Raw genomic sequence first — 23,639 nt, forward strand, 5'->3', positions numbered from 1 at the left:
ATCCTGGGTTGTTCCCCGATTCGTGCCCATTGCTTGCGGGATAGGCTCCGGACCCCCTGCGACCCAGAAGGATAAGCGGTTTGGAAAATGGATGGATGGATGGATGGCTGAATATCATGAACACTTGACTGGATGTAGTCCTGGGCTCAAATGCAGTAGTGTGGCTTCGGCAGTCCTGTTAGTGTGCAGGATTCTAGAAATTATCTGAGAATGTGATGGGGGAATGTACAGTGTAGAGCAGAAATTCAACTGAATTTGCAAGAACTCTGGTTGTTTTAACCAAGATTGTGCTACAAGATGCTGTTTTTCAACTACATTTAAGTTCCCTGATATAGGCTAACCTGTAATTTGGTAAATTTCCTGTTTATTCCCATTAATTCCCATATACAGTTTCCAACTTTGAAAATTCCCAGAATTTTGCGACTCTACTTAAACCCCATTAACAAATACTGGGGCTTACTAGACTGTGAGATTTACCAAGGTGGCAAGCAGTAAGCTTCCGAGAGCAGCGTCTGGGAGGCGGTCCCAGCTGCCTCAGCTAATATAGGATGGGATCAAATCAAAAACTTACCTGGTTCATCATGTTCTTTCCCTATCTCACACAACTTACTCTCACCAAGGCCGTCTGACTCTGGCTCCAGGAGTCTGTACAAAGACCATAGATAAAGGGCCTGCTTACCTCAGGGGGAGCAGAGACAGACAGACACTGAACCGGCCGTGTGAAACATCTGTCTTAATAAACTGCTTAAGCTTAAGGAACCTCTCATCATTCAACTAAAAACCTGAGGTTTCCCTGAAGAAATCCATCACTAATTAAATCAAGATCAAGAGTATTTTTTTTTACACTAACTGAGAATTTCATTACCATACATGTAGCAGTTATACAAGTTAAATAATTATACCAGACCAAATAAGAAATACAAATTATGAAATGCGCAAAATGACACTTCGTTAATAATGATTAATAAGCCCCAGTCTGAAAGGAAATATATCCGCAGTACAACAAATGTTTCTCCTCATTTAATTACATTGTTACTGCACATATGTTACACATAATGGAAAAATGCCACCACTGCAAAAAAAGTGTCACAAAAATGTGTGCTCCTGTAAAGGTGAACTAGGACACTTGTGGGAAGCACAGCCTCAACAGGACTCAAGGGTTCAGAATGACAGCTGGACAGGACCACAAATGAAGCTTGTCAGTAACAAAACCGTTCTTTGTATGTTAGCAAAATGCTAACTGCCATTCAGAGGGACAAAGGAAGAAGACAGATCAACCTTAGAATCAAAATCACAGATGAATGACAAACTCAATCATTTTCTAAACAAACTCCTTTGACACTGAGTGCTATGTAGAGGACAGCATTTCTGTTTGCAATGATAAAATTATACAGTAAATACAGAGACACCATATACAATTATACAAGTGTACAACACTGACAAGGTATTACAGAGCCAGGGAAAGACCATGATCAAAGATTTCTAGCAGTCAGCCATTATAATTATAACAACATTAAAAGACTTCAGGTCTAATATAAATACCCAGATTTATTCATGTGCGCTTTCATACAGTGTTGTGTTGCTTTACGAGAGCCACAGTGCTTGAGCCACTAATTAGCCCCATTAAACGGTGTTTAACAGCCCAACACAGCGACGGCTGCAGCAGGGATTCACCCTGTGCATAAACATTTCATGTAAAACTGTACAAAAGTACTGGGAAGGTTTACTTCCCCCCCCCCCGGTTACACTTAAGTTCCACTTTCAATTTCCAATCCCCACCCAAGTCAGCAGACTATACCAGCTTGGTCATAATGTTAATAGCAAAAACACCCCCCCCAACACAAACGGTGCCTATTGTACACAAATCCGTATCACAGTTTGAGACTATAACCAGTGTCCATGTCCCCAGCAGCGGACTGGTTTGTGTCCACGCGATGCGATCGGCTCTATCGGAGATGCCCTCACATGGACATTTAAATGACCCAGTGGTTCCATCTGCAGGGTGATGTCGGGGACCAACAGGCGGCTGGGCCGTAAACTGGGAATGCTTCCCCTCCCCCGGGAAAACACAGCTCACCCAGGGGCATACAGACCCATGGTGAGGGGGGAGCAGAGCGGATAACCAGGCTGCCCCCTTTGCATCACTCTGCAGCACTGCATTGTGGGTGAGGACCTATGGACGTTGGCCTGTTTGTGGACAAGGTGAGACAGCCGGAATAAAAAAAAGAGTATTAGTCTCAGGCCACAACAACACTTATTTATGGCAAGTTACAATGTAGTGATTAACGACGAACAACAGGAGGTGGTAGCCAGCCGGGAAGAGAAGGACAATGAGAATGAGATGAGTGCAAACGTGTATAGCCCACATACAGCAGTGTGACAAGGAAGAGGAAAGAAAGGAATCAGCTCGGCGTTTCCATAGAGTGTGATCCCCTTTTAGCCAAAGTCAAAACATTAGTGCCCTCTGACCTTAGCAATAGTGGTCAACTACAGTCGAGGAACACAGACAGACAGTCTTAGTGTGACAGCAGCTCTGCCCAAGATGATGGGAGGAAGTTGCATGCATGAGTTTGACAAACAAAGCCAAGCGCTGCGCGTCTGTGTGCGCAAGTGATACAGAATCTCTTTATGAGGCTTTAAAAAACTACGGCCATGCCTGTGAAGAGTGTGTCTGCAGGCTCAGGCTTAATCGTTTGTAGTCATATGCACACAGCACACGTATTCGCAAAGCTCGCAGACATCGTACATTTACAGACGCTTGAAATTCACACTCCTGTGTACTGCTGCTGCTGCTCACAAGAACAAATAACTCAGACATACAGGAAACAGACACTAACCTGTGATGTATTTCGCTCCAATTAACATAAACATGCTACCCAATATGTAAAATCCCATGGGGACACTACTGAAGATACTAGTTTCACCTGCAGGCCATCCAGAACGCGGGTCCGATTGACGCAACACAGAGAGGAGAAAGAGACAGTGGGACTGATAAATACAGTGTTCAGGACACAATGGAAAACACAGAGCAGCCCTGTCATGTGACCAGTGACAGGGGGCGGGGCTTGGAACACATGTGATTGGAGCTTAAGTTAAGGCAAGTTTAGTCAAAGAAAAATCAATAAATGCAAGAGGGGAGTCGAATTTCAAACGATTAGGATAATCTGGTGAATTTGTTCCAATTACAAAAAAAAATGTATGAAAATTAAATCCATCCAATTCAATTACAAATTATGAAGAGTGGTGTAGAATTAAGATTAACACTGAAAGTGATGAGGTGAGTTGGGTTCTGCAGGAGTGCCAGGGGGGCGGTTCTGGGATGGTTGCACACTCCTGTACTGAAACGTGTGACCTCTGGGGTCGACCCCAGGCCTATTTAAGGGACACTGGCAGTAGAGATACCAGGCAGGAAAGCGAGAGTACGCCTGTATAAAAAAACTAAAAACAGCACTGATCCTCTGGCCTCTGGGTTTAACTCGCACCCCCTGTCACCTTCACGTGTCCTGCTTTTCAGAAATTACACTTTTCCTTTAAGTGCAACAAATATTAAAAGAACAATATACTACACATTAAAACCCTGAACAGGAGCGCAGTGGCCATTAAATCTACTGAACAGTAACAGCCTTCAACCACTAGTAGACACCAATGTCAGGGTACAATAATACTCGGGTTAGGGGTGGAATCCCTTTGTGTTCAATCACAGATTAAAAAAGAAATTCTATTACAAATGTTAAGTGACTGTCCTGGAAGATACACAAACAGCAACAGTGTTAAACCACAGCAGAGGTTTGGGAGCCCCTGCAGCTCACATGGACATCACACTCAGAGCTCTACGTGAACGTCCACCTTGAAAGGACGGCGGTGGCGCTTTTGTGGGCTGTGTGGGGCCACGGGGCAGGCGCACACATGTACCGTTTCCGTTAGTGATGGGTTCTGTGGTCTCCCAGTTCATGGCCTTCTGCACAGCCTTTTTCCAGCGTGCGTAGCGGAACTCACTCTCTGGCGGGAGGAAAGAATGGCAGTCAACCAGCAGGTGGCAGCACATGCACAGATTTTGGAAAAAAAAATCCCCCAAATACATGATCTCTGGTCTAATACTTTGTGAATCAAATCTGGTATTTAGCAACAAAAATAAATGAATTGTGTACTCCCTGTCCCACCATAAAAAAAAAAACGTTTTGTCACTTTACAGGCTGAAATGAAAACAAAACAGAACTTAAAATTTGTCCATCTTAATTTCCTCAATCCAACATATAATATCCAAGTGAAAGAAAAGACAACGACAATCCTGAAAAATAATCAAACAAAAAGCAAGAATAACAGACTGTCAATACTTTGCGGAACCCCCTCTGGCTGTAATTTTAGCACTGAGCCTGATCGGATACATGCACACAATGGCCAGTCTTTGCCATAAAGTCACATGACTCCTTCAGAGATGCCATTGGCCTATCGGAAGCCTCTCTGACCAGTTTCCTCCTCGCTCTGCCATCCAGTTTGCAGGGCTGGGCGAATTCAGGCAGGGGCCTGTTAGTACCAAACGCCTTCCATTTCTTAATTATGGACTTTACAGTTCTAGGGATAGATAAGGTCTTTGCAATCTTTTGGTACCCATCTCCTGACGTTTGCCTGTCCGCAGCTTTTTCCCTTGGGGATCTGTTGAAAGTGCCATGGCAGCTATAAGAACTGGTTTGCTTTCAGCTGTACAGCCGAGCACTGGAATGTTCTAGGAGTAGCTGCTTTCTCAACCACTCAAAATCACTACAACTGATAACAGGTGGGAGAAAATTACCTTGGTGTGTGACCCAGAAGATGATTGGGTACACTTGATTGAGTTTATAAGCGGTGTTACTGGGGGGGGGCAGAAGGGAGTGATCCCTTATCAAATCTGTTATTCTTGTTTTTCATTTTTTATTATTTTTCAGGACTGTTGCCATTTTTCTCTCACTTGAAAATTATCAGTTGAATTGAAAAGCTGGACAAATTCAGTTCTGTTGTGTTTTCATTTCAGGCTGTAAAGCGATTTTTTGACAGAGGGTGATTCTTTTCTCTACCCAATGTAGCTAGATGTAGCATATATTAGATTAATTGTGTCAGGAATTTGTCACTTATGATAAATGCATGGAAGGTAAATAAAAGGAGTAGAGTTTGTGGTACAGTGAGAAATGGCCGCGTGAGCGAGGTCCCTGGTTTCAGGCACCCAGACAGACACCCATCGCTTGCATACCTTCAGGGTTGATCTGGGGTTCGAACTTCTCTGAGGTGACGGCACTCAGGTCCTCGGGCCTCAGGCTCCACACGCTAACACCCTCTGCTGCTCCAGCTGCCATGGCGGCACCAAGGGCGGTCGTCTCTGGCATCGAGGGCTTCACTGCAACACGGACATGGTGCGGGGGGCAATCAGCCCTCATGCCTCCATTTATAGCAGAAACAAAGCAGATCTTCCTGTGTAGTGTGGGTCTGACTGGCTAGGTGGCGCTCTCTCACCCACAGGGATGCACAGGATATCAGCCTGGAGCTGCATGAGCAGCCGGTTGGAGGTCATGCCCCCATCCACCTGCAGCTGCGTGAGCGGGATGCCACTGTCCTGGTTCATCGCATCCAAGATCTGCAACAGGAACAAGTAGAGACCCACGGAGTCAGTGTGAGCAGCAAGCTCTGCATCGCCTGCCGGACGGCCTTGGTTACGTACAGGGACATATTTGTCTTTTTGCCTTCCTCCCCTCTTCCTTTTTTCATCCCTATCTTCAGCTGGCATCCCGCCAGGTCCCTGATGTCATCCTCCCCGCAGCCAACGGATTGGCTGTCCCGGACGCGCACATTTAAAAGGCTCCTTGAACGATGGACTCGCAGTAAATTACGGGTCTCCCTTTTTCGCTTTAAACATTCTTAATACTTTATTAAGCTAGTTCGGGTGTACAGTGTATGGATATGGTGATATTACTGGCATTGAGCTGTGTCAGACACACACTGCACTCTGAGGACCTGTAGGGCTGACTGCCGTTGACTCACTTCCTCCTGTTTTTGGTTTAACTACAGAGCCGTATTCTTTTCTTCCTCTGTAGAGAAACCGATCGTTTTGTAGTTAGTGGTGCAGCGGCATAATTCGCAGCTACCACATGGGAGGCCCGGGTTCGACTCCCAGTCTCTCGTTTGTCGTTTTGGTGCTAGCTCACCCCGCAGTCATTCCATTTGCTGTGTTCTGGTTAACATTGTTTTATTTTCCATTACAAAATACAATTCGACTGACTCCATGTGAACCGCATTGGTTGCATTTTCCTTCTCTTATTCCTTCTCTTATGTACAGTTCTCTGTTATGTTTCGTTTGTGCCTTACAGTACCCCTGTCTTGCAGTAGGGAGTAACACCCCCTCGTGGGGGAGTCCTAGGGGAGGCACCTGAACCTGTCCAGCATCTGGTAAAGCTGAAGTATGCCACCTGGTGTGTAATGGGGGTGGGGGGGCTCTCACCTCCCGCGTCTGGAAGCAGACAGCCTCCAGGGCGGCGAAGGCAAGGTGATTCTTGTTAGTGAACTGGGTCAGACCGCAGATGATCCTACATGTGAAGGGGGGGGGGGAGAGAGAGAGAGACAGAAAGGGGGGGGCAGTGTTACCACAGTGCATCTCACTCACAAGAGCAGAGATTGAATAGCAGGAGGGTAACACATTCATTTAGCCTCAGAACTTAAGCTAGTCCTGACACTGTCGCCAGAGCACAGGCACACTCACCCCCGGGCACTAGGCTCCCAGTAGGGGGCGTATAAGCCAGAGAACGCTGGTACGAAGTAGCAGCCGTAAGAGGTCCCAACAGTGGCAGCCAGGTTCTCTGTGGGGAGGGAAGTAAAGACTAATTAGAGGGGAAATGCTCATTTTTCCACACACATACTATAAAGCGACAGCCTTAAAAACCAGGAAGCAGAAGCAAGAAGACAGATGCTGTTGGGGGCTCCAGAGTCCCCCTGGTGCCCCCCTAAGGTCCATTCCTGGAGGAGTTCATTATGCACAAGTCTGCCAGGTCAATGATTGACCAACAGCCTCAGCAATGAGCGATTAGCTGTACCTCAGTAACACCTCAGCGGGAGGTTTGGCAGAAAGATGGAAGCCACTTCAGGTTCATTTATAACACATAAACCCAGCTGCAGAACTCGAAGCTGATCACTGGGTCACATGGTTACATGTAGCTGCTAATCCCCACCCACATTTCATGGTGAACAATCTGACATGGGGTTCCGGGGGGGGGCGGCAGTGTCAGCATTTGACACCAGTGTGAGTGAGCCTGAATTATCACAAGGACTATATCAAAAGAACTCCCAGTACTTCCAGGGAGCCTAAAACCACATCGGAGGCCATTATCAGCAAGTGCAATCATTAACGTGCAGTGAGGTCAGACACAGTGACTCATCCGCTCTCCACATCACGGGGCAGAGGACAGGGCTCACCTATTTCCGTGGAGGACTGCACAATCCCCAGGTTATCCTTCAACCACTGTACCACCGCCCCAGCTATCGCCACCGAACCCTACAGGGGGAACGAGTCAACAGACACCTGAGCGGCTGATGCAGCAGAACATGCATCTCTCTGACAGCATCTGAAAGGCGTACAAAGCTGAGCCAGCGAGGCTACATCTAACAGGAATGACTAATTCTCAATCTCAGTCTCTCCCAGCAGATTATACCAGCTGTCACAAACATAAAATCTTAGCTGATGATTAATTAACTGCCATACAAAGAATTGTGATTAACAATTTGTTTGTATTTTTCTGTTCATTTTATAGCATTTTATAGTTACCCTAATCATAGTTTAATAATATATGGAGACTTTACAGATATATCTATAGAGGAATATATGCAGACCACTAAGCAACGTTAAGGGCAAAATGATCAAAAATCACAGGACCTGTGATCAGAAGGTTGCCAAAGCCACAGAGCCACACAGAAGCAGCCTCAGCGGAGAAGATTCCACAAAGCTGAAGCTAATGCAGATGCTCCTACCTCAAGCGCATAGCAGGCCGGCTTATCTCTCCCCAGCTTGTAGGCCACCGTCGTCAGGAGGCCATGGTCTGACATCACCGGCTACGGGAAGCAGAAGACGGAGCCGCGTTAAAGATGGACATGAAGACACCGACGGAAAAGCCTGGCTTAGCCTGGACCTCGAAACCTCTATGACAGAACCAGAGATCAAGCAGACACTTCATAACAAGGACCACTGACTGAAATCACTGAGTCTGGCCCAGTTCTTATGTGTCAATATAATATTCTTTGAAATGCAATCACCGCAAATTTTCACCAGCTAAGCTGGTTCGAGAACAGATTGTTGGTTGAGTGGAAATTTGTGCACAGTTTAGCTGCATGACACAGCAGGATATATTACACTGTCAACCATCTGTAGTTATCTGCAGCTGAAAATAAACCAAAAGTACGGCGTTTTCTCCCAGTCTAATAAATGTGTCATATTGATCCCAGGAAGGATGGGTGATGTACCTCACAAACAGAACTTTTATTATCGTAACACCTCTAAGAGCTGAAAATAAACTGAACTCTATAAAACTGACCAAAACTATGAAAATATGTGAAAAGGTTATGTTCAGTTAGTCACCTGCATTAAACTGGTAAAATGCTGCAAGATTCTGAAAATTTCAGATATCTACAGTGATTTCATTTTTCCTTTCAGAGTAGGATTTAAACTGCAAAGAGAGACAAAATTACCTTTAGGCCTGTGTTTCTGAGAAGGAAGCAACCAGTTCCATACCTGAAAAGAGCCAACATCTTATGTCTTATAGAATGATAAAGTGACCGATGCATTCTGGGAAAGCGTGTCTATACCCTTCTATAGAGAACCCAGGAGAGAGCACTCACGTGTTTTTGGCCTGTCCATCCTGGAAGCACATCTGCCCAACCAGGGCGGCAGACTGGTCCCCCAGGCACTGTGGGACAGTGCCAGTGGGGGGCGGTTAGTGGGGGGGGTACGTTTCCTTGCCACATTCAAGAAGAATGACACATCAGCACGGAATACTTTTCCGCAGTGGGACAGTCCTTTTCACAGCCTGATGTGTCCTACACTACAGCACTAAGGCAACAGATTCTGTAGTTTTCTACTGGTCTGTATAGTACGACGCCCTTTACAGTGTGGCATTATATAAATATATATCATATATTTGGGTCCTAGAAGTGAAGAACAGCATAACACAGCACTCACCCCAGATATGGGCACCCCAGTGAGAGAGCCCGATTTCTGTAAAGAAGAGACAGTATGTAAGATTGGTGAGCAGAGTGCCACCTTACTTATATCACTAGTGCAAAGCAGAAAACAAGCCCACAGCAAGGTCTTGGCTCTGCAGTGAACCGCACCCACCCACACAGCCAAAACCCATTTCATATTTCAGGCCTGTTCGAGCCATAAAATATTCTACAGTGAAGTCACACACACATAAGCAACTGAAAAAAATAAGAGGTGGTTTGTTTCCCAGAAGACCCATGTGTTGGAAATGGATACCAAATACCAGCACCTGCACCACATTCAAACAAGGTGACACGTTCACAGGTGACAGGGCCTCTTGACAAGCTTTGCGAAAGCTTAGTGAAAGCGTGGGACAGCAGCATTTCTGCATGACCATAGCCACCAAAATGCTCCCTTCTCATTGGACAGAGCCTGTTCATTTACATTTGGAATTCTAGCAGGAATGGCCTTATTTTTCCCACACACATACTATTTTAATCCTCATTTGAGGTGTGACCAAACACTATTCACCATTATGCAGTTTTTGGGGCATTTCAGACAGATAAGTCCTGTCCTTCACGGTAGCCCTCACAAACGTACCTAACCTGGAGGATTTCGGCAAGCATCTTCTTATAAAAAATTACAATCAAATGATGTCTACTGAACAAAGCATTAACCAGGATAACGAATGCAACAGACCTCATACAGCCTGCAGGGGTCAAAGGTAGGTTATATAATCCGCATCTCCATGTAAGGGATGGTCACAATGCGTTTCTCCACAGGTCGCCCATTCTCATCAATGCATCGGCATTGGCTTGTCATCTTCCTTGTTAGTTATTTCCCAAATCCTATGATTGGACAATGTGACTTGGTGCTTCCCCATCTCTGGCACTTAACCATCTCTCTATTTGACTCTCCCTGCCGGCCCCTGGAGGATGGGCTCCCCCTTTGAGTCTGGTCCCTCCCAAGGTTTCTTCCTTCTAGGGAGTTTTTCCTTGCCACTGTCGCCTATGGCTTACTCACTGGGGGCTTTGGGTGAGGATGCTGTAAAGCGCTTTGAGAGAATGTAATGTTGTGATAATGCGCTATATAAAAATAAATTTGTTGTTGTATGTAATCCCACGGCATCATGATTCAGGTGACCGTCGTTCTGAGAGGCGTGTATTGTGGACTCGACAAAGCTGAAGCACACACCTCTACAGATGATTTACATCTGCAACATCAGGCGAGGGAACTTTCTACACATTTGACTAATTTCAGATAATTTCCCATGGAGTAAGAAAAGGGGGCGTGGCGAAGGCCCTTGAGGCTTAAACTTCACAAACCTACACACGGGGCAAATCATGGCTTCACATTAACTGCAATGCAACTGTTAAGTGCTATAAATACCCCGCAGGCTATGCTGCATCAACAGCAGGCACATCGGGCCATGAACTTTGACCCTACAGCAGGGATGCCTGAATGTTTGAATTACGTTTGAGTACAGAAAACAGAATCACAAAACTACCAGTGGAAACACTATCAGCCTCAGGTGGCTCAGTGCTTAAGGGAACTTATCTTGTCTGAAAGGCTTGAAGGGCCCAGTAGGGGCACCAATGCCAGACTGCTGAGAGCGGCAGATTTCCAAAAGCATAAACAACTGTATTCTTAGGCTCCGTCTTTCCATTCTGCTCCTGACTACCAGTCTGGTTCCAAAACGAGGAAGAGGAGGACCGGGATCATGTTTTTCGTGGTGGCAATGGTGATGACTGTAACAACGATGAAGACCTACTCACCAGACTAGAGCTTATTTTCTGCCAGTAAGCAGAGAGAGACAACAGAACAGGAATGAGCGCGAGTTCCCACAACACAGACACCGCCCTGGTGCCGATCTGCACACGGACCAAGAGCTTCTGAAAGGCAGCTGCATATTCCAAAAGGGCTTAATATCCCTCCACCCCTTAAACACAGCAATGATCATTCATAAAGGATGAACTCTAACCAAGACGATCTCCAAAGCATACAAATAAGCAGCAATAAGAGACAGTCTGAGACAATTACCACTGTAAACACATCCTCACCCATTATTACGGCTTTATTGCCACACGAGTTTAGACAAACTGTATGCATTTACAGTATTAGTCAAAAGTCTGGACTCACCTGCTTATAATACATCTGTGTCTATTTTAGCAATTCATCTCATACCAAAAGACATCAAGGCAATGTAGTGACACTTAAATATTGCATCATCCCAGAGAAGCGTTCACCATCCCACATTTTTCTCAAATTTTAGATACCCAACTGCCCGCTTTAGCTTCCATGACAGCATCGCAGACTCGTCATTCTTTCAGCCAGCTTCCATTTACAGCCACCTGGAATGCTTCTCCAGAAGTCCTGAAGGAGTTTCCACAAGTTCTGCGCACAAGTTGGCCACCTTGCTCTTACTCTTCAATGAAACTGATCCCAGGCCAGCTATTTTAGGTGTAGGTCTTGAGATTGTGGGGGCCAGCTCATCTGTCACAGCACTATCTATTTCCTTATTCCCAAAGATAACACAGTAGTTACATAACCTTGGTAATCTTGCTGAAAAACATATGATATTCAGTAGGTATGTGCAGACTTTTGACTGGCACTGTATAAAGCTCAAGGCTGGATAAATGTGTAATAGTGTGTTTATGGCTTGTGTGAGGATGAGTCACTACAGCTTACCATCAATCCATATATTTCTGAGGAACTTCTCACTTTCGGCAGAATCTCCATTGGAATATCAAAATATCTGGGGGAAAAAAAAGACCAGGAAGGTAGGTAAGAATAAAACCAGAATGACTGACTCCTCATTTATTTAATGAACCTGTGTGCTGTAATCCAAGCAAAGCACTAATTGGCCATTGTATCAAGCAATCAGGTCAAATTAACCCGGGTGACAGTCAGAGCCCCATCACTCTGGAGACAAACAATGACAAAACTGAGCAGGAAAAAAAGAATCAAAGATTAAAAGTGCAAAAAATAAAAATGCACTGTATTACACACACACACACACACACCGGTTGGTCTAACACAGGGGTCTCCAACTCCGGTCCTGGAGGGCTACCGTCCAGTAGGTTTTCTATCCTACTTGGATTCTGATGAGCCACACCTGTTCCTGATATTTACCTGAGGACAGGTATGACTCATGAGAAGCCTGGTAGGATAGAAAACCTACTGGACAGTAGCCCTCCAGGACTGGAGTTGGAGACCCCTGGTCTAACATACAGGCTGTATGTTACATACAGGTGTCACAGGTACAGCTCAGTGAAACATACTGACAAAGCTCTGGATCCCAGTCCATGGTGTGAATGTTGAACAGCATGGTCCTGCTGGCATTTGTCACATCAGTGCAGTGAACCCCCCCACTCTTACCCCCCGTCAGGCTCTGTGGGGACATCACAAACCCAGTAAACAGGGGGTTCAGTTCCAGAGGGGCCTACTGTAGTATACAACACTGAAAACGGTAAAAACAGAGTCCATTTCGCACCCAGATCAACCAGGAATCAACAGTGCCGAACATGGCCCTGTTGGATTGGACAGCCTCTCGGACTTCAGGGACATTGTCCAACAGCCACCGGAGTTTCACCGCGCTGAAGTAGGTACTGATGGGAAGGCCTGTCTTATGCTGGAGGGAGAGGGAGAGAGAGAGAGAGAGAGAGAGAGAGCGCGCGAGTGAGAGAAAAAGCAAGAGAGCGAGAGAGAGAGCGCGCGCACGCGAGAGAGCGATCAGTCTGTAGTTATAACCATCTTTGGAGATGGGTAGCGGCCAGCACTCCAGCAGCTTCACCTTCAGATGGTTCTTGTTCCTCCCAGGCGTCTTGCTGATGAGCCGCTCCACAGTAGATTGTGTGCGCAGGTCAAGCCACACTACCAGGAAATAAAGGGTTAACCGTGACGTAACACACAGCCCTGTGTGTGTGTGTGAGCAGAATGTGCTCAGCCAACAGCTGCAACATGCCGCCTGGACAGTCCCGCTAAACCCCGAGGCCTGTCAGGGCTCAGGCATGCAGACCACATGTACAAGACTCTGTTGGAGGAAGCGTCACAAAGGGAGGCTTTCACACTCAGAGATGGTATTCTGCACAGCCTCCTTTCAGTGCAACCAATGAAAACCACAGTCAGCTACCGCCCCCACCGACTTAAGGTTTTCAATGAGGCTATACCATTTTCCTGCGAGCGGGCATTCTCCCCTATCATGAGAGAGAGAGTGTGTGTGCATTCACTATGCACGTATGTGGACAGCAGGGAGCACCCCCCAAAACACACACACATCTTTGTGGGGACTCTCCATTCATGTCTATGGGGGAAAACTCTAATCTGAACATGATGACCTTAACCCATACCCAGCCCTAACTTTAACCATAAGTAAACAAACAAAATACAAGACTTTTGGTATTTTTAGTTTTTTGATTGCATATCTTTGTGGGGACCCGAAACGTTCCCATAACGTCAAAATAACAGGTTTCTATTACATTACAGGGGACATTTGGTCCCCACAATGTAATATAAACATAATCCATCCACACACACACACACACACACTTTTTGGTTTCTCTCATGGTCTGCCACATCTACATATTAACATTTTTATTATAATGCATGTACTGAGGCATCCAGACTGGGACAGGCACTGCATAAAATAGCACAGTAACTCCTATAAGGCTGTTCTAATGACACCGTGTGTCAAAAGTCATGTGACTCAGCACAGCAAGAGAAGGATGGCAACATTGCGGAAAGGTGACTAAGCAAAAACAAGTGGGCCCAGCAGTACGTCATGTTGCATCAGATGGGATCAGTGTAGAAGGTGTGGCCAGCTTTAGGCTTCTCAAAAGGACACCAATTCCAAAAGATCAGAACTTACCAATAGCATTGTAGAGAGGCTCTCCAGTCAGCTTGTCCCAGATCAGCGTGGTCTCTCTCTGATTGGTCACTCCAATTGCTGGTAATTAAAAAGCCAACAATTTAACACAGACCTTAACGAAACACTCTTTAGTTAATGTGTACATACTTATTGTGAAAAATCTGTATTTTACAATAACAGGGATAACCAAACACTGACATGGAATACTAAAGATACATCACACCTCCCCTGGAGAACCTGTGCAGCTTTGCCAAACCTCACTGTGATCTGCTCGACAGACACACACACGTGCAGTACTATGCTAAATCTTAGGTATAAACTTATGTTTAAAAGGTCTTGATGTTGGTGTAAAACTGTCTATCAGAGTGTTTCAGCATTTGAAAACCTCTCTAAAGTCCATCCAATACGTCCACTAATAGACAATGTTTGACTAATCAATACCTCACAATGTTTTTGAAATAATTAAGTTGATTAATTAAGTAAGCTGATAGTGCCCCTTACCCCCTCTCCCTACAGCATATGAACGCTGGTATACCTTTAATGTTGGAGATGTCGATGTTGAGCTGGGTCATCTTCTCGCATGTTCTCTCCATGCACTCATACACAGAACAAAGGATTTCTTTGGGGTCCTCCTCCACCCATCTGGCCAAGAGACAGTGTGTGAGTCCCCAACCAATTCCTAGTCCTGAGCCCACCCAAGCCCCATCCATCCATCCACCTTCCGTAACCACTTGTCCTATTTTGGGTCACGGGCAGTCTGAAGCCTATCCTGGAAGCTACGGGCTCAAGGCAGGGAACAACTCAGAATGGAGTGCCAACCCATCGCAAAGTGCCCAACCAGACACTTATTCACAGTTTAAGACTGACTGGGCCAACAGAAAATTATACTTGTTAGGCTAAATTTGTTAAAAGTTAGTGCGCACAGATGTACGCATTATAATGAAGGTAATTTTTTTTAAATCACTGATTCCAGTAAACAGAAAACCACATATTAAAGAGGCTCCATCCCATGAAAGTCAGAAACAGATGTTGGTCTCAGCTCACAAGAAGAAAAAAAAAACCGGCATAGACACGGCCTGTGGTTGCAAGGCATTGTGGGAAGAGCGCTCACCCTTCCTTTGGGAAACTCTGCTTGATCTCCACCTGGTGGTGACTGAGGAGCTCGGATGTCTTGGCATTAAACACCTGAAAAGGTCCAGAGAGACAGCAGTGAACACAAAAGCTGAAGAGACCACGATCTCCAATCAGACCCCATTCAGAGTTCACCAAACGTAAACCCACAGTAAATCAACACGCCCTGCCTTCACTTTAGAGAGACTATATCGGCTGACTAACTACTAACTAGAGATGTCATAAGCATAAATAATGAAGCCTTGAGGCAAGATTCTTCCCATTTGAAGAGAAGCTGCTGCGTGTCTATATGGTTAACAGCTAATCTGAAACTGCTTCATGAAACACTGGATCATTAATGTGGCGTGTTGAAGATCTAGCTTCTGTAAGTCAGAAGTCCAGGCTGCTTATGCATACAGGACATTGTGTACGTAAGAGATGAAGGTTAAAAATGGATTAAAGATAAAAGTCAGTAGACAAACTACTCACCAGCGCTAACGATGTGGGTGAACCTGCTTAACCCCTACAGCTAGATGGCCATTACACCTACACTGTCAGCTGGGTTAATCATTCTGGTTGCCCCACCCAAACCACAATAATACCCCATCTGCTGAACAAGGGGCCCCTCCCATTCCCAATCCACCTCCATGGCTTGGAAAATATTTGGCAATGAATGGAATTTCTCTCGTAAAAGATTCCTTAACGTGCAGGAATAAATAACGGAGAAACGAGCACCATTGAAAATCTGCAAGCACACACCTAAACTGCGTTATACAGAGGATAGTTTTATGTTTAATCTTTTTAAACAGCACAGCAGTTCTCAGGGATTAAAGGCCATTAAGATCAGTAGCTCCTGGAACAAAACCCAGCAACACTCATGTCACAGGTGCCATTTCTTCCAACAAGCACAAGTGACATTACAGTATTTATTATTTGGCAGGTGCTTTTATGCAAAGCGACACTGGGGTTAAGGGTCCAGCCCAGGAACCCAACACTGCTGACCCTGGGCTTCGAACTAGCAACCATCTGATTACACTGGATACCCTCTGGGGCATGGAAATAACACAGAGCACAAGGAAGATCACACAGCTACAGAAAAAGCAACTTGCCACAGACATGGAAAAAATGGCCACAGGCAGCTGACCGAGACCATGGCACTAGCATTGACTGGATAGCAGCCGAGGTCACGGCAGTTCTCCACGTCACCGGACTGTCACGACCCCACTGGGGCCCAGCACTCTCGCGTGCCAAGTTGTGTACGAAAGAGTCTAATGACATATCACATTTGAGACAGCCAAAGGGGAGCAGCAAAGAGACGTCCACAACGAAGAGCTTGGACAAGATAATGCTTTTCCACTAGCAGTTCCAGAGCCTTTGAGAACCCAATACAGGTGAAGAACCCTCTGGATTAGAGTTAACCTCACATTTAAAAGGGGACACAAGATATATTTAATATGAGAATTAGTAGGAGTCATATCTCAAGTTGCAACCCACACTGTCACTACCGGATAGGCTAAAAAAAGGGTCTAGAACCATTGCTTTATACCATCTGTATAGAAAGCTATAAAAGGGGATTAGGAAAACGAACTGGGAAGGCATCAATGACAGGCATCTTTTACCAAACTGAGGTTGTGTGTTATGTGAACGCACCATTTAGGCAGTAAGAAACAGTAGGGCCAGAAACTGGCAGACTAATTAGATGTGCGTGATAATGCACTACTTGAAAATAAACAGCACTGAGCAAGTTCGTCATCCCAATTCGAATATAAGTGTCAATTCAGACCAGTAAATTGAGCAAGTTATAACCGGTCATTCAGCATGCTGTCCTCTTAGATTCGCAACGAAAGGATAAATAACAATGCAAAGGTACACATGCTACACAGCGTGAATGCCAAAGTTAAACGAAATTTAAGTTAATTGCACCAGACAGACATCAGAGAAAACAAATATTATGCCATTTTATCCCGCATACGAGTTTGTGAATATGAACAGGATGAGGGGAACAGTAATCGAATACGATCAATGGGTTCCAAACATTTATATAACGAACTGAATATTGTCAGCAAATGTCTATTTAACCGGCCCAGTAACCGGCGGGTTAAGACCACCCCTCTCGTCAATGAAAGGGTTATTTAAAGGACACTCAGTAGCAATGAAGAACATAATAAAACGAAAATGCCCGGGATTATGCTCGGTGACTCACCAAGAATCTCGTAGAACTGGTACCTTGATCAATGGCCGCCACAAGAGGACCAAGCATGATTCTATCGGAAGAGGCTGCCATAGTATCTTTCATGTACGCTTCGTCTTCCGATGCTCAGGGCCGGACAGCAGCGTGTTTTATACCCGGAACGCCCGGCACCTCTGAAAGAACCCCAGAAGCAGCAGTAAAGCATGCGCGACTCGTAGTTGTGACGTTGAACAGAAATGCCGACTGGAGGGGCGTCTCTCGACTGGGCATGTCATGAGTAGGCGTCGGCCGTACACCGACCAATCAGCATTAATCGGAAATCCACCAATCGGATGTGGCTTCAAACTCACCAATCAGGTTCGGGGGCAGGTCAAAATAAAGGCGCGTCAGTGAGTTCTAAAGGACATGACTCCTAATAAAGATACACCGTGTACAATTGCTCTTTTTTTCCTGAAGCCTCCTAAAATATTTTATAGCTATATATATATATATATATATATATATATATATATAAAATAAACAGCACACACACCAAGTAACCTCGTCAGTTTTCTGGTTTATAAATGTGTATATAATTTTTTTTTAAACTAAATAAACAAATACAATAGCAATGAAACAATAATAAACCATTAAAAACAGACAGGGTAAACATAAAAACTCAAGCCAATGATTTCTTAGACTAACAAATTGAGACGGCCAGAGTCCAGTGGTATTTGCGATGTCTTAGAATGTAAACAAGCCACTGTTTAAACAGAGAAGGCACGAAATTACACCACATACTCCGTATCCTAGACACACATGGACAACTACATTACAATTATGTTGGCTCAGCAGGTGGTTTCATTTAAAGTCATTTCCATAACTTGCAATTTCATGCTTAAACATTTACATAGGCGGGCAAATCTTCACAAAAGTAATTCTGGGAAGGTTCTGTGCACTGCTATAACAGTAGGGCCCCTTCCTAGGACAGATCACAGCTATTTATTAGAGACAACAGTTTCCTTAGAATACCTACAGTTTGTATGCAGTCCTGGTTTTACTTATTCAACATAATGACAGACACGAAAAGTCTAATAATAAAGAAATGTTCATTTCACACGCTGCTCTCTCACAGACGAGACAGAATTACTGTCCTTTCACTTCCTTCTGCTATCCAGTGATATGTGCTTTAGCTCCCAGAGCTACGTGTACTACGAGGAATCTCGACTGATCACACACAATTACCTTCAGTGGCTAAAACATAAACATCACAAATTATTAAATTTAAATTTAATAAATTAAAGTTCTACATTATTACACACAAACTCTCATCCATAACATTAGGTGATTAGATCATGAAGGAGTCAGCCACAGGCAAATATTTTGGCCACATGTAGTGTAGTGAATGGAAAATTCCAGGAGGGCCTTTATGCCGTATCCTCGAGCACTCAGAGCATTGTGGGTAGGAGACCTCCATCCCCACACCCACAGGCCCACACTCATGGTATAAACTTGGGTTTCTGGGCATACCGGGTAAGCCACTGCTAAGACGTCTACCAGAAAGTTTAGCAAGAACGAGAAGAGTTCAGACATGCAAGGACTTTAGTGACAAAAATAACTATAATTATTACTTATATATTCTTCTTTTGAGGGTCTCATACGTCCAAGGAAATTTATAACTAACAAGATTACAGATTGTTCACAGTTCCCACACCCTGCACTAACTGCCTTATCTTTTAGTCCAGTGCTGAGCCATAAATACATATATTTCTTTTTTGATCATTTCTTGGCATGTTCGAATTGTCCAGATGAGCTTGTTTTTTAACTACTTTTTTTCTAAAGCCAACGATTCACTCTATCACAATATTAAGTATTAACTGACAAAATTCTGAATATATTAATCATTGGGAGCATTTTTTCTGCAGATTTCATCTATTTCCACCTTAACTCGTGTAAACAGTTTGTTATTTACTGAATTATTAGTACTGTGAAATAAGCACATTGCTGAAGGACAAAACAACGACAAAAATGTATTTTTCTATAGCGCATTATCACAACATTACATCGTCTCAAAGTGCTTTACAGCATCCCCACCCAAAGCCCCCAGTGAGTAAGCCATAGGCGACAGTGGCAAGGAAAAACTCCCAAGAAGGAAAAACTCCCAAGAAAGAAGAAACCTTGGGAGGGACCAGACTGAAAGGGGGAGCCCATCCTCCAGGGGCCGGCAGGGAGAGTCAAACTGGAGAGATGGTTAAGTGCCGAGTCACGCTGTCCAAATCATAAGATTTGAGAAATAACCGCGGAGCAGGGAGGTGATGACAAGCCGGTGCCGACGCTCCTTCTAATCGCCAGGCAACCAGAAGTAAGGCAGTGGGTCATACATGGAGGACGACAGGCAGAACGACGAGCTGGATGCAGGGATGTTATCGGTAGAGGCGTTTGTTGTCCAGGGGCTTTATGACTGATAAATGACAGGGGAGTCATTCCAAAGTGGACAAGTAATACCAACAAAGAAGCATTACATTTTGTTCCCTGTCAGCCTCTTTCCGGCATGGCACCGTACCAAACGATTTCAACACAAATCAACAAGTCAACTGATTTACAGGCAGAGCACAGCTTCAGGGAACTAAACCCCCCCCACCCCATTCAGAGAGTTTATGTGTCTGCCCTATTGTAGCTGTTATGTTGTGGCGGGAGAAGAACGACCCAAACAAAGGCTGTAAGCAAGTGAAACCCCTCACAGGGGAGTTTGAGGGAAACAGGCAGAGAGGGAGGGAAGGAGGGAGGGAGGCACACAATGACTGAACAGGGAGCACAAGACTGAGATGCTAATATACATGACTGACTGAGGAATGAATGCAAGGTAGCTGTGGCTGGTTAACACAAGGGCAGGATCAAGAGGTATGACTAACAGGCTTCATGTGTGGCTGATTAGTATGTTCAAGTGAAACACAGGGCGCAGACAAGCAGGGCAGGGCTGGACATGACAGTACCCCCATACCCACCCCCCACTTAGGGGCGTAACCCAGGCACACCAAGCAAGCTGGGATGGTGACAAGGGATCAGATGAGAAGATGGGTACAAGAGCATGGAATGCTGAATAGGGTCAGACACTAGACAGACTCTGGACTGAAGACCTGAGGAGACAAGACAGAACTGGGATCAGGACTGGGCAGACTACACCAAAGATGACCTCACAGGGGACACCCAATAGGCAACATCACATAAGACAGGATGTTCCTTAACCTTCCTGTGGTGTTACAAACAGGTCGATGTCGCCTCTAAGCTTAAAATGCATAAAAGCACCACATAAAAAATAAAAGTCACTAGGCAAGGCATGCCCAGATATGCAAGGCAAAATAAGACCAATTCAGTTTGTTTATATGGTTCGAGGTTTATTTTACCATTTATTGAAAACAAGAGGTATGCTGTCAAAAGAAAGGTCCAGAAAGCCACACCAACAATATTAAAACCAATCTTTTTATGGATAAAGAGGCTTAGCAAGGTAACCAAGAGGCAAGAGAAATTGGATAATTGTTTTGAGGGTATTTTATGGCTGATTTAATACACAGGTCAGCACCGAGCCATCTAACATAAGATGGCAAACAGAAAACTAAACATAGGACAAAGGATAAACCAGGGGATGGACAGAAGCAGGATGAGGGACTGAATAGACAGAAAAGAGGACAAAGACAGATGTGTGGAGGAACCACAGGGACAAGGGCACAAGGCAGACCACAGGGAAAACGAGCCAGGAGAAATCAGGATGAGAAGGAGTAGAAGGGCAAAGCTTGAGGCAAGAGAGTGAGGTGAGATTTGGGGGGGGGGGGCATTGGTCCCACTTCATGTGTCCTCTTTGGCGCTAGTGGATCTGTGGGGTCTGGCAGCACAGTGCAGTTTACAGGGCCAGGTGATGTCCTGGAACTAAGGCCAGGATCATGACAAGAACCGAAGCAGGGGACTGAGCAGAGATCAACATGGGAGCAAGATGATGTTGAGACAGCTGGGCCAGGACCATGGGGCACAGAAGGACCTGCTGGGCAGGAACCAGGGTCATTTCTGCAGGAACTGCCAAGCAGTGGGATACCACCGGCACCACAGGGCAAGGGTGCGCTGCCGGGACTTCTAGGCCAGAACCCATGGATGCCACGGAACCTGTCAGGCAAAAGCAGAGAAAGGGACAGGAACTGGGACAAGAGGGTCCTGAGGGACCTCCAGGGCAGGAGCTGGAACTGACCTGGCTGCCACGGATGGTGTGTCCCTGTCTCTCGATGGGAGACAGACTGCCCCTTTTTGGAACTTTCACCATTACTGGGGCCGTTTTCAGAGCCAGAGTCTTCGGGCCTGACTCCTCCGGGTCAGGAAAGGTTGGCATACCAGTCTCCAAGTTACTGGCTGCAAGTATGTCAGGAACAGGGCTGGTGGTGGCCAGCACAAGACGCTGATAATGTGGCTACCAGCCATGTTATGAAGGGCTCTGGAAGGGAGCCCAGCTGCAGAGTGGTCAACGTTGATGAGGGGCCAGGCGATAGAGGCATCAAGTCATCAGGTGGAGTTGTCTGTCACCCGCTGGTGAAATGGAGGCTGAGGAAATCGCCTCCAATTTTCTCCCTATATGATGGGGCAGGTGACCACCTCGGGTGATTTTTGCAGTTGGGAATCTTTGAGGAGCTCCTACAGAACTCCAGGGAGAGAGCATGAAGCATCTTTGATTTTTGTCCCTTTCTGGAGCAGGCACAGGAACTGGCAAGAAAGTGGCTGCAGATTCTGCTCCGGTGTTGAGACAGTACCACTGTCGGTCACAGAGGTGGAGGTTGTCTGGGATCAGCCGAGGAACAAAGGTAGACATTTCTTCTGGGTGGAGGACAGTCACAGGGTTATCATTGAGGTTCAGTCATTCTGTCACATCATGGTGGGAGAAAGATGAGCCAAAAGCAGGCTGTGAGTAAGAGGAAACCCCTCACAGAGGAGTTTCTGGAGGGGAACCAGGCAGGGGAGCACAGGGGGACAGAGACCAATGACTGAACAGGGAGCACAGCACTAAGAGACGCTAATATACATAACTGACAAAGGAGTAAACACAAGGCAGGTTAACAAGAAGAGGTAAGACTAACAAGTTTCAGGTGTGGCTAATTAGCAGCCACGCCCAAGAGAAACACAGGCAGCAGACAAATAGGGCTGGACGTGACAGTAGCGCTGTAATTCAAATGCTGTTCTCTTTTTGACTGTTGTGCTTCTGTATGACCATGAGTTTTTCCTAATGTATATTTTACCAGAATCTGAATCAAATCATGCATCATTTTGCTGCGTCATCCTTATCTGCAGTGTTTTTCTATTAGTCAGGGGACAGCAAATAATCATCTGCAGTGAGTGACATTATCTGATTGCTTAAGTATGACTGTGGATTTTGTTAGTAGAATTGAAGTGTGGAGCAAAGGTCATATCGTTTTTAAACCCAGTTCCATTCTCTGTGCTACCGATGAAACGCCAAATTAAATGCAAATCTGTGTGTCTATGTGTGTGTGTGTGTGTGTATATATATATGTATTTTGTATATGACTGTCTAATGTGCTGTATAATGATAAATAGATTAAATTTATGGATTTCTATTAACTTTTCCCTTCCGAAATATTGTAAATATTATCCTCTTTATACAGCAAATTAGTTAATCCGAACAATTCAATTTAATCACCACGTTCCTTTCTGCTTCCTACAGTCGTCTCTTACATAAAGAACTAACGTCTATTTGTGTGTATTGACCATATTAATCACATTTAGCAAATCATGGTTAAATGTTATATTGATTACTGTGAGGGAAGATGTATGGGAAAAGAGGACACTTGCGGAGTCAGATAAAGGGGGTGGGTTTTAATCAGGGTTAATACAAGCTCATAGTCAAACAGTCTAAGTCAGAAAAACCCCAAACGGGATCTGAATCATGACACAAGCCGTAGTCACAGGATGAGCAAAGGTTGCAAGACAGAAACGGTGGCTGGTAAGCAGGCGGAGGTCTGGCGATGTTCATAGTCAGGTAAGAAGGGCTGGACAGGTCTTGTACTGGGTCAGAATTCAGGCAGGCAGAACAGGAGAACAGGAAGCACTCACAGGTAAACCTGGAAGATCTTACATCTGGTGTATCAAGCAGAAACAGATTAGTGGAGTATTATTGGAACTAGATTTCAGCTGGAAGGAAATGTAGCCCTTATACAAGAAACATCGCCAAGGGAAACCTCAGGCAGGACTCCGCAATCAGACGGCTTAGGCAGACTGGGATTCCCTAG

At 45.3% G+C, this 23,639-nt stretch overlaps 1 protein-coding gene across 6 annotated transcripts; it reads right to left on the minus strand.

The window, feature by feature from the left end:
- Nucleotides 1–1,005: 1,005 nt before the first annotated feature.
- Nucleotides 1,006–17,635, minus strand: gk (glycerol kinase). Of its 6 annotated transcripts, XM_048978572.1 has the most exons (21): nucleotides 17,392–17,635; nucleotides 15,190–15,263; nucleotides 14,614–14,720; nucleotides 14,079–14,156; nucleotides 13,005–13,084; nucleotides 12,705–12,842; nucleotides 12,493–12,602; nucleotides 11,900–11,966; nucleotides 10,987–11,004; nucleotides 9,191–9,226; nucleotides 8,851–8,918; nucleotides 8,701–8,743; nucleotides 7,987–8,067; nucleotides 7,435–7,513; nucleotides 6,725–6,821; nucleotides 6,467–6,551; nucleotides 5,485–5,605; nucleotides 5,225–5,368; nucleotides 3,913–3,999; nucleotides 2,838–2,924; nucleotides 1,006–2,187 (listed from the first exon to the last, which is right to left on the minus strand). In XM_048978572.1, the coding sequence occupies exons 1-21, from the start codon at nucleotides 17,482–17,484 to the stop codon at nucleotides 2,174–2,176; spliced, it is 1,707 nt and encodes a 568-aa protein (XP_048834529.1). In that variant the 5' UTR covers nucleotides 17,485–17,635; the 3' UTR covers nucleotides 1,006–2,173. The 6 variants fall into 6 exon arrangements, 5 of the variants coding, with proteins under 5 accessions (XP_048834529.1, XP_048834532.1, XP_048834533.1 ...); XR_007382834.1 differs by having other exon boundaries at nucleotides 2,838–3,999; nucleotides 17,392–17,634; XM_048978575.1 differs by lacking the exon at nucleotides 10,987–11,004 and having other exon boundaries at nucleotides 17,392–17,634.
- Nucleotides 17,636–23,639: the final 6,004 nt, after the last annotated feature.

This window comes from Brienomyrus brachyistius, chromosome 16 (assembly GCF_023856365.1).
Source record: "Brienomyrus brachyistius isolate T26 chromosome 16, BBRACH_0.4, whole genome shotgun sequence".
Classification (NCBI taxonomy): Eukaryota; Metazoa; Chordata; class Actinopteri; order Osteoglossiformes; family Mormyridae; genus Brienomyrus; species Brienomyrus brachyistius.